The sequence below is a fragment of the Peromyscus eremicus genome, chromosome 3, assembly GCF_949786415.1.
Source record: "Peromyscus eremicus chromosome 3, PerEre_H2_v1, whole genome shotgun sequence".
NCBI classification, from domain to species: domain Eukaryota; kingdom Metazoa; phylum Chordata; class Mammalia; order Rodentia; family Cricetidae; genus Peromyscus; species Peromyscus eremicus.
Window position 1 is genome coordinate 60,155,973 of NC_081418.1, and position 14,075 is coordinate 60,170,047.

Below are 14,075 nucleotides of genomic sequence, written 5' to 3' on the forward strand. Positions count from 1 at the left end.
GTCTGGTCAGAGTTTTAGAACTACTATCTCTCCAAGTGGGCTGGGCAGGCATAAGAGATGGATAATGCTCTTTTGTGTTATCTCCTTCTCTCCTTGAGCGCCTCGCTCAGTGGTAGGGCAAAGAAGACTTTAAATTATACTGCCTGTTTCATACTGACCCATCCGGATGCTGATCCTATGGATATATGTGGGAAGAATTTTTGTGACAGCAAAGAGATAAACTTTATATATTCAAAAAGTATCAAAATGATTGTTTTTAAAACACTGAAGACAGAATTTTAGCCACATGGATGATTCAAACACCACTAAGTTATCTAATACAGCTTTTCTTACAATGATCTTGTTTAGGAAAACTGGAATTAAAAAATGTGCACTCCACAATGAAGACTATCATAGCTCAGTGTTTATTATGTGGATCCATGGCCTTCGGGCTCTGGACTGCTCTGTTAATGGCATATTTTCACTACAATCAAGAGAATAAACCGCTGAAGAAAACCCAGGAACCTATCAAGGCTAGCTCACTTGGAAAAAATGTGTACCAGCAAAACCATGACTCAAAGGAAACTCCCAAACAGAAAGTTATTAATGGTAAGTCTGATGCAGATGAACCTGGAAAACCAAAATTATACCCAGGAAGAAACTGATTTGTTTCTGTTAACTACTTTCAACATATCACAGATTCAGAGTAAAAGAACGCCCTCCTTAGGCCAGTATTTCATATATGGATATATTACACACAGAATTCAATGGGGTATATACACATGCATGTACCACCTCAATTTCTCATTTTTATGTAATCGTCTATACTGGCCTCAGGCAGCTTTCTGTTTTCCACAGAAAATGAATTTCAACAGGTGCAACAGAAATGTCACCACTGGTCCTTCCCCATCTATCAACTCAAAGGCAACTGTTGCCTGAATCCACCAGTGTATTCCACATCCTCCGCACGCTGCCGTACGGCAGTTCTGGCATTGCATAGTTTAACATATCTGGAGATAGTCTATGTTAATATCCTCTTGGAATTTGCTCTCCCCCAACACTCACTGTTGTAAGATTTGTGTTTATGTTTACACAGGATATGGTCTGGTTTAAGAAAATAAGCCCCCAAAGATGAAGAGAACAATAAAGAGATAATAAATGGCTTACAAGTCAGATCTGTGTCCTGGGCTCTGCACTGCTCTGGGGCACTGCTGACAGCATCATGGAAGAGTAAGACAGAGAAAGGCCCCTCTGCAGCATCCCTACCCTGATCTCACACTATACCCTGGCCCCTGCTTTCTCTCTTCTCCTTCTGTAGCTCCTGTAATACAGAGTTAGCTCTTCAGTTATGCCATGGGTCCCTGAGAATCTTTTTCTTTCTAGTTCATCTCTCTCTTGTTCACACCACACCAATCCAATTGACCTGACCTCAAGTTCACAGGCTCTGCCCTCTGTGTAGTTTAACCACTACTTAGAGTTACCCTGAGTCTACTTAGATTACTGTAATCACCATTCCTATCATTTCCTTTCCATCCCTTAGCTGAGCTCTCCCTTTTCTGTCTGCTTCTGATGCTGCTGCAGTGATGCTCACTCAGTGTTAGCATCTATCGGTTGTCCTTTTGAATTCCATTTGGGACTTCCTCAGTTATTCGTATGACATTTTCTATTGCATCCTGGACATTAAAAATATTGTGAGACACTTTAGTATGATTTCAAGCAGGTCTCCTTCACTGAGGTATAGTACAACTAGAAGCAAAAATGGATTGTGGTGTCTGCCTGTCACTCACAAAGGCCAGTGAGCAAAGACAGAGATTGAATCTTAATACTTCACTTTATTCAGGCACCAGCAATCTGAGAGAGAGGGAATTAGTAGTCTAAAGGTCTGTCTTCCATTACATCTCTACCCAACAGATCATGGAGGTGGGCAGGGACAGAGGCCGCCGGTCACTCGGAGCTCAGTCTTGCCATTCTGGTTAAGGTGGGCCACACTTTTGAATTAGTTTAACACCTGTTTCTCACTGTCACCTCTTTCATTCTTCCCTCGTTCTGTGGATGTCTGGGCTCAAGTAAACAATGGATGTAGTTAGTTGCTCTAGTATCAGTCTTGTACTCCTCCAGGGGCATCTGGCCTAGCACAGAGTTACCTCAGAACAAACAGACCATAAACAGTGTGTCAGCACTGATTCCCTTCTGCAATATTGAGTGTAAGTGTGCCATTCAGTATAGAACGTGAGGATGCTCCTATTGGTCCTTTCCGTCCTCTATTAGAAGGAACAGGTAAGGATGTGGTTCTATCACCCTCCGTGCCAGAAGCCCCTCCCTGCCCCATCTGCCCACAGCACTATGTGCACACCATCTTGTGGTAGACAGGTGATGTAAGAATTCAGGTCACTTTTGTTTCCACTTAAATGGAGCAGCGACTTTCATACCCTTGTCACTGGGCACAGTGTCAGCCAGTCCTGTCTCTCCTCCCCTCCTTGTGCCCCACTGACACCAGGGTTAGAAGGCTCTGGTCCTCCAGTCCTCGCTGCCACCAGGGTCAAAATTGTGGTCCACACTGTTTAGCTCCCCACTGGGTCTCATGAGAGAGAAGGGGAAACAGACAGCCACCTGGCTCTCCCCTGCCCCATCGTGCTGTCACAGGGGCTGGAGGTTCAACAACCCACTGACAATACATCAGGGAGACTCAGCATCACCAGTGTCCACCAGGTGAGGCCCTAAACTCCTCCCCGTCACTCTCCCTGCACCACCCAGGAGGGTGATAGAGACCACTGCATGCTGCTGACCAGTGGAAGAGTCGGTGCTGCTTGGCCCCACGGACACCACCAGGTGGGGCAAGAGGGATCCCACTGTTTGCTTCCTTAGGGTGAGGGTGAGGTGAAAGGTCTCCATGCAAGTTTTGCAAAGTTTTGGGTTTTTTTTTTTTTTCTTCTTCTTCTTGTTAGGCTACCCGTTTCCCCAGCTCTTTCTTGGGTTAGAGAGAATGAGTTTATTCTCTTGGAAGTTTGCTAATGATGTTTTATCTGTGACTACTTGTGTTTCACCCCTGTGTGGCATTTATGGAGAGAGAGAGTGTGTGTGTGTGTGTGTGTGTGTGTGTGTGTGTGTGTGTGTGTGTGTGTGACCATTCCTTGGACTGAATACAAAGGAAAAAGTAAGCAAGTTGAACACACTGCCCTCTGCTCACTGACTGCAGATGCCATGTGACTGACTGCTTTAGGTCCTTGCTGCCACAGCGCCTTCCCCTCTATAAGGGACTTCTCCTAGAACCACATGTCAACATAACCCCTCACTTCAACAACAGGAAAAGTGATTGCTGCAGCACTATCAGGGCCAAGTGCCAACACTTTACTAAGAAGTCTGCTTTGGGTATGCAAATGCTCTGGGCTTTCACCTTTAACTTTGTCGCCTGGGGGTAGTTTAGAGCCCAAGAAAAGGACTGCTTCAGAAAAATTCAAGACAGCGCTGCTCTGTTACTTGCATCAGTGTGACAGCAGTAGAAAGCTTTTACTTACGTGACTCAAATGACCTTTTCTTGCAGATAAGATTGACTTTTTAGAGCCAGAATTTCACCAAGAATTTGAGCAATATGGACTTAATGCTGTTATCAGTAGAAGACTGGGCATCGTGAGAGAGGTGCCAGATTCCAGGGATAAAATGTATGTTCTTCCACTAACCAAACTTTAATTTTAGCATATTAGAAATCTTGTAGTACAAATTCCTTAGGACTTTAAGTCAGGCAATGTCAAGATCCTGATGTTTATGGTGTGAAGACCACCTTCCCCCTTGGCAGAATGTGTTGTAGAGGTTTTTAAGAGTTAAATAAATCCCTTGAAAGTTTTTACTCAGTCACAAGTGAGGGCTTCTGGCCAAAGCATTAATTCCCAATAGAAAATGCTTTGGATATCTGCTTATCTTTTTCTTCATAGTCTGCTTCATTTTCATTGTGTCTGCACTTATCTGTGTTTATTGTGGTAAAATGCATATAAAATTGCTGTTAACGATTTTCTAGTGGACAATTCAGCGACATTACGCACAGTCACAGTGGTGAGCAACCACAGCACCATCTGAACTGAAACTTTGCACCCCTCCTCTCCCCCAATCAACTTAGAGCGTCTATGAATTTGACCACCCCAGAGGCCTCACAGCAATCAGAACATACAGAATTTGTCTTTTGGAGAACTAGCTTATTTCACTTAGCACAATGTTCTTGAGGTTCATCTGTTCAGTAACATGTTTATTGATGCCTAAATATCATTTATGTTCCAATCATTTCCTGGAAAAGATTATCAATTCCCATTAGCTAAAAGAAAAATATTCAAGGTAAGGAAAAGATACACTCTCTAGTAATGCCACATTCCAGGAAATTGGGGAGTGGACCATATTGCTGTATTGTGTGATATGTGTACAGCACAAGCATGTGAAGCCACAAACACCACTCATGACTGTGCACACTCAAGAGATGGAGTGCTTGCACATAATGACACAGTGTAATTGAGTCATATTAAAGAAAACAAACTTGGCCTGGGGATGTAGTTCAGTTGGAGTTTTTGCCTGGCACACACAAGGCCCAGAGTTTGCTCCCAGCACCACATAAACCAAGAGTGGTGGTGAATGCCTGTAATCTCAGTGTTTAGAGGTGGAGGCAGGAGAATCACAGAAGTTCGAGGTTATCCTCAGCTACATGTCTCCCTTCCCTCCATACAAAACAAAAAGAACATGAATGAATTTAAATTTCCTTAAACTATAAACATGGTATTAATTTAATTTGAAGGACAATCTTTAAATCATTAAGATTTAACTACCACAAAGATCAATATTTTAATTCTAGTAAATTGTGAATTTCTCCCCATGCTATTATTTTCCCCTAAATCTTATCTAAAAATAGTGTAACTGCCTTGGTTTCTTTCTTCCATCACATAATTAGGAAATACTATTTTTCTTTCTTCCATCACATAGTTAGGAAAAACAAAGTTGAAATATGGCTGCTTAAAACAAGGTCTGAACAATGACAAAGGCCAGGGGCATATCAATATGGATAGGAGAAATCAAAATTGGCCTTACCCCTAGATAAGAGCTACAGGCAGCTAACAACTACCGCGAGTGAGAGAATTAGTCTTCCCAAGAGATATGCACCCCAAATGGTTATCCAACCCCAGTGGTCAATTTTGTACACACACACACACACACACACACACACACATTAAGACACTAAACAGCCCAGCTGGGCAGTGGTGGCGCACGCCTTTAATCCCAGCTCTTGGGAGGCAGAGCCGGGCAGATCTCTGTGAGTTCAAGGCCAGCCTGGTCTACAGAACAAGATCCAGGATAGCCAGGACTACCCAGAGAAACACTGTCTCAGAAAACAAAACAAAACAAACAAAAAAAAAACACGACACTAAACAGATCGAGCAGGCTTGGCCATTATCGGAGAAATCATTAGTTGGAACTTCTAGCTCAACTTGCCTTTTTTGTTGTTGTTGTTGTTTTGTTTTGTTTTTTAAAAGATGTATTTATGTTTATTTTATTTTATGTGTATGGGTGTTTTTGTCTGCATGTATGTATATATACCGTTTTTGTGCCTGGTGCTCCCTGGGGCTGGAAGACAACATCAGATTCCCTGGAACTGAAGTTATGGACAGCTGTGACTGAATGCTGGGATTCAAACCCAGTCCTCTGGAAGTCCAGCCAGTACTCTTAACCAGTGAGCCATCTGTCCAGCTTTGCCTTAATTTCTTTAATCTGAATTTTTAAATAAAAAGTAAAATTTGTATATCTGTGGTACAGAGCATGTTTTGTGTACTATGGAATGGCTAAATCAGGCAAATTAGAACATGTATAATACCATATGCTTATCATTTTCACATACTGAAAACATTTAAGATCCACTTTCTCAGCAGTTTTCAGGGTCACTGTACCACTGTGCTGTGTAATGGGGCTCCTACCTTGGCTCTTCTGTGTTGCCTCCAAGCATTTCCCACCTTCCTTCCTCACCCCTGCCCTACCCTTCATCAACCACCTTGCTCTTCTACATACCCAAGTCAGCAAGTTGAACTAGAAGTTTCAACTAATGGAAAGATGTCATTTGTCCAATAATGGCCAAGCATCATCTCCAGCAGCAATCTAATGAATCTGTTTAGTGTTTTAACGTGTGTGTGAATATACATATATATATATATGCACATATATACACACATACATATATACATACGTACATATACACACATATATTTACACATACATGACTGACCACTGGGGTTGGATAACCATTTGGCGTGCATGTCTCTGGGGAAGACAGATTTGCCCTCCTGTGTCATTTTCACTCCAGCTTCTCTAGGTCTATATTGTGTGAAAAACTGTATTTCCTATCTTTAAAATTTGTATTTATTTATTATTTGTATTTATTTATTATTTAGTTGTATGTGTATGCAGGTATACATATGTACTACCACAGGCTGGTGTGGAGGTCAAAGGTTCTCTTCTCTTCCTATGTGGAGCCCAGGGATCAACTCAGATCATCATGTCCCTTTACCAATGAACCATGTTACCTGCCCCTGAATTTTTGAGGCTAAATAGCATTACATTGTGTGTATACAGTTTACTCATTCATGTGCTGATGGGCATTTCGGTTGATATCATATCTTGACTACTAGGAATAATGCTTCAATAGTGTGAGGGGCAGACATCTCTTATATAGGCTGGATTACACCTGAGTGTATATCTAAGAGCAGAGTTGTTGGGTTATACTGTCCTCCACAATGGCTGTGCTAATCTTCCTCCACATTCTCATTATTTTGATAGTGACAATTTTAATAGATTGAGTTGGAATCTCATCAATCTCATCATAGTTTTAATTTGCATTTCCCTAATAGTGGCATTGAATATTTTATTGTATTGTACATTTTTCAATATACCCATTGACTACTTGTTTTCTTTTCTTTTCTTTTTTTGTTTTTTTTAAAGAAAGTGTCTTATGTATTCCTGGCTTGCTCTGAACTCACTATGTAGCCAAGAAAGTTTTCTAACTTCTGATTCTCCTGCCTCCATTTTTCAAGTGTGTACCACTATGCCCAGTTTTATGTGGTCCTGAGATCTAACCAGGACTAGATGAGTACTCTACTTACTGAGTTAGTTACAGCACTCTGCTAATTTTTGACTCTAGTGATAAACAATCTGGCTCTCAATCCCTAGTCAGATGTATGTTTGCAAATATTTTTTGCTTATTCTGAAGGTTATCTATTCATCCTGTTGGTGATTTCTTTTGTCGTGCAGGTTTTCAGTGTGATGTAATCGCCGTGTTTATTCTAGCTTCTATTGCTCTGCTCTTGGGTCATATCCATTTGGGTGCAGATGGTGTGCTTACCTACCACTCCAGATTTTGCCGGGTTACCACCTCACATGGTTTCTGTTCCTTTGAGCATGGTGCCAGCTTCCATTCAGCAGCTGAACTTTCTGTAGTACCACCCACTGGGCTAATGATGTTAGTCAGGATAAACACTCTCCTTTCAAGATGCCTTCAATCCATGTTTATCCTGCAGGTACACACACCGAAAATTCCTGTTGACTCATCCCCCCAGTCCCTCCTGCCCTGGAATCATCCAGGAAATATTTCCCCTTTCACATAATTGCAGTGGGAATGATAACTTTATTCCTTTGACTTCACTGGTTTGGCCCTAATTAATTACCTCCAGAATGGCCACTGAGCCAATACGAGCCAATGAATTTTTGTTGATGGGAAAAACAAAGTCCTTCTGATTTATCCTTGGATGCGGGTGTGGTTTTACACACCTTTAATCTTAGCACCTAAGAAGCAGTGGCAGGCAGATCTCTGCAAGTTCAAGGCCAACCTGATCAACATAGCAAGTTCCAAGCCAGCCAAGGCTATACGGTTAGATATGTCTAAAAAAATAAAACAAAACCCCAAAGATAGGCTGATACCGACATTTCCCACTCTGTGGCTTTAAGGAAGTAGAAACAAGCCAGGTTACAGGTTGTAAGTTGAGCCTTGTATAGAATAGTTAATATATGCCAGACACTGTTCTGAACTGAGATCACTATCTATGAACTCACTAAATCTTAACCTTTGAGGTAGGCTGGAGATACTGTTAATTATCACCCCAATGCTATTGCCAGAGTGATGGAGAGCGGTCCAGATGGCCCTCAGCCTTCTGATCCCATTATTTCCTTGAGATTCCAGCTGTATTCCTATAACTAGGTCTTGAGAGGTATTTGGGTCACCTTACAATACACTCCCTTCTATTTTTGCTGAGGCTAACTCCAAACAATGATATACTAGATCTTCTGTTTTTCACTTATTTAACACAAAAGTAGTATGACCTTTTGCTAGTACTTGAAGGACATGTAGTCTACCAATTCCACTATAATTCCTGGCCACAGCAGGTGTCACAAATATAATAATAAAACTCAGAAACCAAAGCAAAGAATACAGCACAGTAAATTTACTTTGAAGTTGCCTTTCCATGAATTTAGACCACCATTTTTAGAATAGACACCAATATATGGATATAATCTGTGTTTTATATTATCTTTAAAGTAGACCTAAGATGGAATGTCAAGAAATAGAAATTATAAAGGGGAAAATAATTCCAAAGTGTGAGAAGAGCGTAAGAATTTAAATGGGGCCAGCAAGGCGGCATCTGCACACCTGAGCTTGATCCCCACGTGAGACTGAAGCCCACATGGCAGAAGGAGAAAGCTGGCTCCTGGAAGTTGTACTACCATCTCACATGCCCACTATGGCATGCAAAAACAAAATAAATAAAGGTTAAAAAATTAAAGACTTTAAGGACAGACTGGAGAGATGGCTTACTACTCTTCCAGAGGACCAGAGTTTGATTTCCAGCACCCACGTCAGACAGCTCACAACTGCCTCTAACTCCAGCTCTGGGGTATCTGATGCCCTCTTCTTGCCTCCACAGGCACTTGTATGCACATGTGTATGCACACATAGCTGCAGACATATACATACACATGAAAATAATTTTTAAAAATTTAAGGACATTTTGCTTGTTAATTTTTTTTCCCCACAGCTGAGGACTGAACCCAGGGCCTTGCTAGGCAAGCGCTCTACCACTCAGCTAAATCCCCAACCATAATTTTTGTATTTTTTAATGTACTGTCATTGTATTGTCCTAATGTTCACTTAATTAAAGAAAGCAAAAGTAAGGATTGGCAAATTGAAGAAGGCCCCACAACACTTGAGGTTTTTTTGATGGCTAATTCTCTCCCTATTTTCTTGCAGATGTCATCAGAAACGCTACCCATTCAATCTACCCACTGCCAGCATCATCATATGCTTTCATAATGAGGAATTTCACACCTTGCTCAGAACAGTGTCTAGTGTGATGAACCTCACTCCACACCACTTCCTTGAAGAAATAATTTTGGTTGATGACATGAGTGAAATTGGTGAGACAAACACTGTCTATCTATTTGGAAGGTGGCATTTTTCTCTAGTGATACTTGAGATTTGTTTTTGTTTTGGGAAATGGTCTCATGTAGTCCAGGCTAGCCCCATCTTGAACTTCTGAGCCTCTTGCCTCTACCTTCAATGTGCTGAATTCATGAGCATGCTTCATCACGCATGGCTTGGCATTTGTATGTTTTACACAGAGAATGTTTCTAGGAGCTGTTGAGGGAAATGCCATAAATGATGCACTCATTGCTTATGATGGGAAAGATTGACCCAGACCCTTTCATGATGGGTCCATGAAGTCAGCACAAGGGGTTGCCTTGACTTTAGGGATCACTTCAGAAAGAAGTGCCATCTAAATGGAAGAGGACAGATAGGCTAGGGTTGCTCAAATGGCCAGGAAGAAAATGTTTTAGATAAAAGAAATGGCACTTTAAAGGCCTAAAATGAGACAAAACAGGGTGAGCATGGAACACTTCTACATCTTATGAAGTTTATGTATGAGTGCAGAGTTGGAAGGACTCAGGAAAAGGCATAAAGCTGGAGTTATTTAAAAGGGACTACTCACGACAGGCACTTTTGGAATTTTATCTCAAGAACACGGGGAGCTATGTCTATGTGGCTCAGCTGGTAGAGTATTTTGCCTAACATGCATAAAGCCTTGGATTCAATTCACAACACTGCATAAACTGGGTGTGGTGGTGTGCACCTCCAATCCCAGCACCAAGGAAGTGGAAGTAGAGGATTAGGAGATCAAGGTTATCCTTGGCTACAAAGTAAGTTCAAAACCAATCTGAGCTATAGGAGAACATTCTGAACAGCTCCCCTGTTCAAAAATAAGTAATGAATGAATGGATGAATGTGGAGAGCTTAATAGGGAGATGACCTAAGCTAGGTACTTCACAAGAAAGAACTCAACCAACTGCAAGTAAGTAACAATTCCTCTATGCTTACTTTTTAGGATAGAATAAGGATACTAGAACAAAGTCTAGTTACCCATGCTTAGACTTTGAAATTGATTGTCTGTTTACAACTGAGTGTCAACCTTAGGCAAGCCAGGAGTGCCCGGATAATGATGTCAATACTGGATAGATTTCAGGCCTGCAAAGTCACCCAGCCCACTGAGAAGCTAGTCTATGATGAACTTGAAAGAAAAAAAGGTATGCTGAGAAGAAAAGATATTCCAGGAAGGCCACCCTGTGGAAGTGACACTAGGTTGCTCTGGGTATGACCCAAGCTAATGTTACTATGTTTGGAAGTTATATGATATTGGCCAGATGCCTATCACATAACATTTCCATAGCAATCATCACCAACTGAGTCTTGTACATGGGATGGGTGCTTCTTCCTCCCCTCATACTACCTTATCTGCTCAGTAGAGCTGAGATGTCTATAGCTTGCTGGGCAGAAAATCTCAGTAAAGCTGGGTGCAGGGTGCAGATGTGCCTACTGGCCAGAAGAATTCTGCTTTCTTACTCAGAAGTTCACAAATCCCACAGTCAGCATTCGGTTCCAGGAGTGATCATGTCTGCCAGCCTTTCAGCATAGCACCAAGAGTCTAGAGACATGGTGGTCTCTTGTCAGTTTGACAAGGTGTCTTGAGCAACAAACACTGATCTGGGTGCCAACAAGACCAGGTTGTTGGTAACAGCATTCTTTCTATGTTTTAGATTGATGCCCTTTTGCTCCATCCTCTTTGGATCAAGTGAGCTCTTGGGCCTCTTCATATAAGTCCCATTCATGGGGATTCCATCCTCATGATCTAATACTTCCCAAATCCCTACTCTTAGATGCTATCACATTGGTGGTTTTGACATATGCATTTGGAGCTGGTGAACACAAACATTCAGTCCATGATCTCTAATGACCTGCTTATATATACATCTTGTATTTTAGTTCCCTTCAAAAGAGACCAAGAAGGTCACTACTGGTAGCCAAGACCCCAAGTGTGCTGCCAGACCAGTCATCTCTTCCATTCCTTGACATCAGCCTTGGACTCACGTAGAGCTGCAAACACAGGACACGGGGTGTTATGTTCCAATGGAACTCAGGATCGATACATTCCTTACACTAATTTAGAATGACTTCATCATGAATTGTATAACAAATTTTGAACTGAAACCTGTCTTTCCCGAACATGGCCACAGACAATGCCAACGGGCTTCCTTAGCTTGAGGGAATGGGTGCAGGTGGCTCTTGAACTTGCTTGGTTTGATAATTCACCTTCAAGCCACTATAAAATTAATCACAGTACAACTTGTGTAGTTAGTAGTAAAATCAGGTTATACCAAAAGCCTTATAAACTACACTTTTTCTACTAAATTTTAATAATGATGTAGTAAAGCAGAGACATGTCACTAAAAGCACAAAAATTATAGTTTGATTATAAACCACTTTTCTTGTGGATATGAGGCCTACCAGGGCCACATTAAAATCTGTGCAGTAGTGGGCTTTTAGAAATTGGTCATAATGACAATGTTTGAATTACTATAGTTGCAGTTTATAAATTGTCAAATGTCAAATATTTTTTCAGATGATTTGAAAGAAATATTGGACTACAGGCTGGAACTTTTTCGTGGGAAGATTAAATTAATAAGAAACAAAAAGAGAGAGGGTTTCATTAGATCAAGGATGATTGGTGCCTCCCGCGCTTCAGGTATGAATATTATTCTAGGCCAGGAGCCGGTGTGTTAATTACTTTTCTTGTGCTGTCACTAAGTAGGAAAGGGTTCATGTGGCTCACAGTATTAAGGTACACAGCCTGACTTTGCAAGACAGATATGGTAGACTTCAGTTGATCCCAGGGACCTGAAGCCATAAAAAGCAAAACTTAGAATAATGGGAATGACTGTCTAAAAACAGAAAACTCCTGCCCTCCTGTTATAGGTGTGGACTAGACTCCAGATGGCACCCTTTGAGATTTCCAGGTTCTTGTGTCTTGAAACAAAGAAGCAGAGGTCAAATTTAGGCATCATTTCTCAGGTGCCATCACTGTTGTTTTGTTTGTTTGAGGCAGGTTCTCTCACTGACCTGGAACTCATCAAGTACACTGGACTAGCTGGCTAGCATACCTCAGGAATTTACCTTTTTCCAACTCCCCAGTGCTAGCATATAGCGGCAATTAACAAGGCAATTCCACGCATTTTATCTGGTAATTAAAAGACATTTATTTCAGGGGTAACTTACAACCAATAAAGGGTCGTTACAGGATCTGGGAGAGATGAGGTGTAGTCCAGCGTGGTTCTCTGGAGATCTCTGACTTGGTCTGCAATCCAGTATCCAGGATCATGAGGAGCCAAGAGAGCAAGCATGTATGCATCTCGGGTCTTATGGGGTCTCCTCTCGGCCACGTCCCAGGGGCAGGTCACAGGCAGGTGTGGCAGTTACTTGCTGTCACCTAGGGGCAGTGCTTCGAGGTCAAAGCTGGAATAGCTACCCACTACACTAGGATTATAAGAACAGGTCACCAAGCCCGGATAGTTTAGTTTAGTTTTGTTTTCTTAATGTAGGTAACAGGGATTAAACTTAGGTTCTCATGCTTGTAAGCACATTAATGATTGAGCCATCTCTCCAGTCTCCTGAAATGATCTTTGAAAATGAAAGCTCTTCTCAGGTCTATCTACTCTGCTAGAGTTGTCTCTAAGCCATCCTCTAACCTGCAGCTCTCTAGCCTCCTAAGAACACTCACAGTACATGAAATCTCACCTTTTTGGACAAAATAAAACATGTATTTCTCATTTCCCTCAATGCAACTGAGGAACCAGCATATAGTAAATAGTCAATGAATACTCATTGCATCCAGCTTGCATTTGGACTGAATATCTTTACCCTAGGGGACCTTGCTGGCTAGTTTTATGTCAACTTGACAAACACAAGAGTCATCAGAGAGAAGGAAGCCTCAATTGAGAAAATGCCTCCATAAGGGCTGTAGACAAGCCTGTAGAGCATTTTTTAAACTAGTGATTGATGTAGGAGAGCTTAGTCCATTGAGAATGGCACGACCTCTGGGCTGGTGGTCATGGATTCTATAAGAGCAGGCTAAGCAAGCCATGAGAAACAAACCAGTATAAGCAGTACTCCTGCGTCCACGTTCTTGATCTGTTTGAATCCTGTCCTGACTTCCTTCAATGATGGACTATGATGTGGAAGTGTAAGCCAAATAAATCCTTTCCTCCCCAAGTTGCTTTTGGTCATGATATTTTATTATAGCAACAGTAACCCTAAGACAAGAACCAACTTTAGTCTGCTCTTGCCTTCACAGGGGACATCCTGGTATTCTTGGATAGCCACTGTGAGGTGAATAAAGTCTGGCTGGAGCCCTTACTGCATGCCATTGCTAAGGACCACAAAACGGTGGTGTGCCCTCTGATGGATGTCATTGATGAAACAACACTGAATTATATAGCGGCACCCATTGTAAGGGGAGCTTTTGACTGGAACCTGGGCTTTAGATGGGACAGTGTTTTCTCATATGAGCTGGACGGCCCAGAAGGACGAAGTAAACCCATCCGGTGAGATTCTTCTTGTTTGGGGGACTGTAAGTGAAAAATCAAAGTTTTGTTTTCCCACTCTTTCCTTTCTTCTTTTCCTTCCTTCCTTCCTTCCTTCCTTTCTTTCTTCTTTTTTCTTTTTCTCTTTCCTTTCTTCCTTCCTTTCTTAGCAG

The 14,075-nt window shown here is 41.7% G+C and overlaps 1 protein-coding gene and 1 long non-coding RNA gene across 7 annotated transcripts in view; one reads left to right on the forward strand and one right to left on the reverse strand.

Annotated features, from left to right (window-relative positions):
* Window positions 1-14,075, forward strand: part of Galntl5 (polypeptide N-acetylgalactosaminyltransferase like 5) — a 44,115-nt gene that overhangs the window by 1,881 nt on the left and 28,159 nt on the right. For all 6 annotated transcript variants that reach the window (XR_009378225.1, XR_009378224.1, XR_009378227.1 and 3 more), the window contains exons 2-6: window positions 349-588; window positions 3,521-3,638; window positions 9,242-9,408; window positions 11,946-12,068; window positions 13,674-13,923. Coding sequence is in view for 2 of the 6 variants with exons in the window: in XM_059257753.1 (XP_059113736.1) it covers window positions 381-588; window positions 3,521-3,638; window positions 9,242-9,408; window positions 11,946-12,068; window positions 13,674-13,923 (866 nt within the window). In the remaining 4 variants the exon portion in view is untranslated. The remainder of the gene's footprint in view (window positions 1-348; window positions 589-3,520; window positions 3,639-9,241; window positions 9,409-11,945; window positions 12,069-13,673; window positions 13,924-14,075) is intronic.
* Window positions 12,537-14,075, reverse strand: part of LOC131906905 (uncharacterized) — a 32,088-nt gene continuing 30,549 nt past the window's right edge. The window contains exon 3 of the long non-coding RNA XR_009378228.1: window positions 12,537-12,809. This is a non-coding gene — a long non-coding RNA (uncharacterized LOC131906905). The remainder of the gene's footprint in view (window positions 12,810-14,075) is intronic.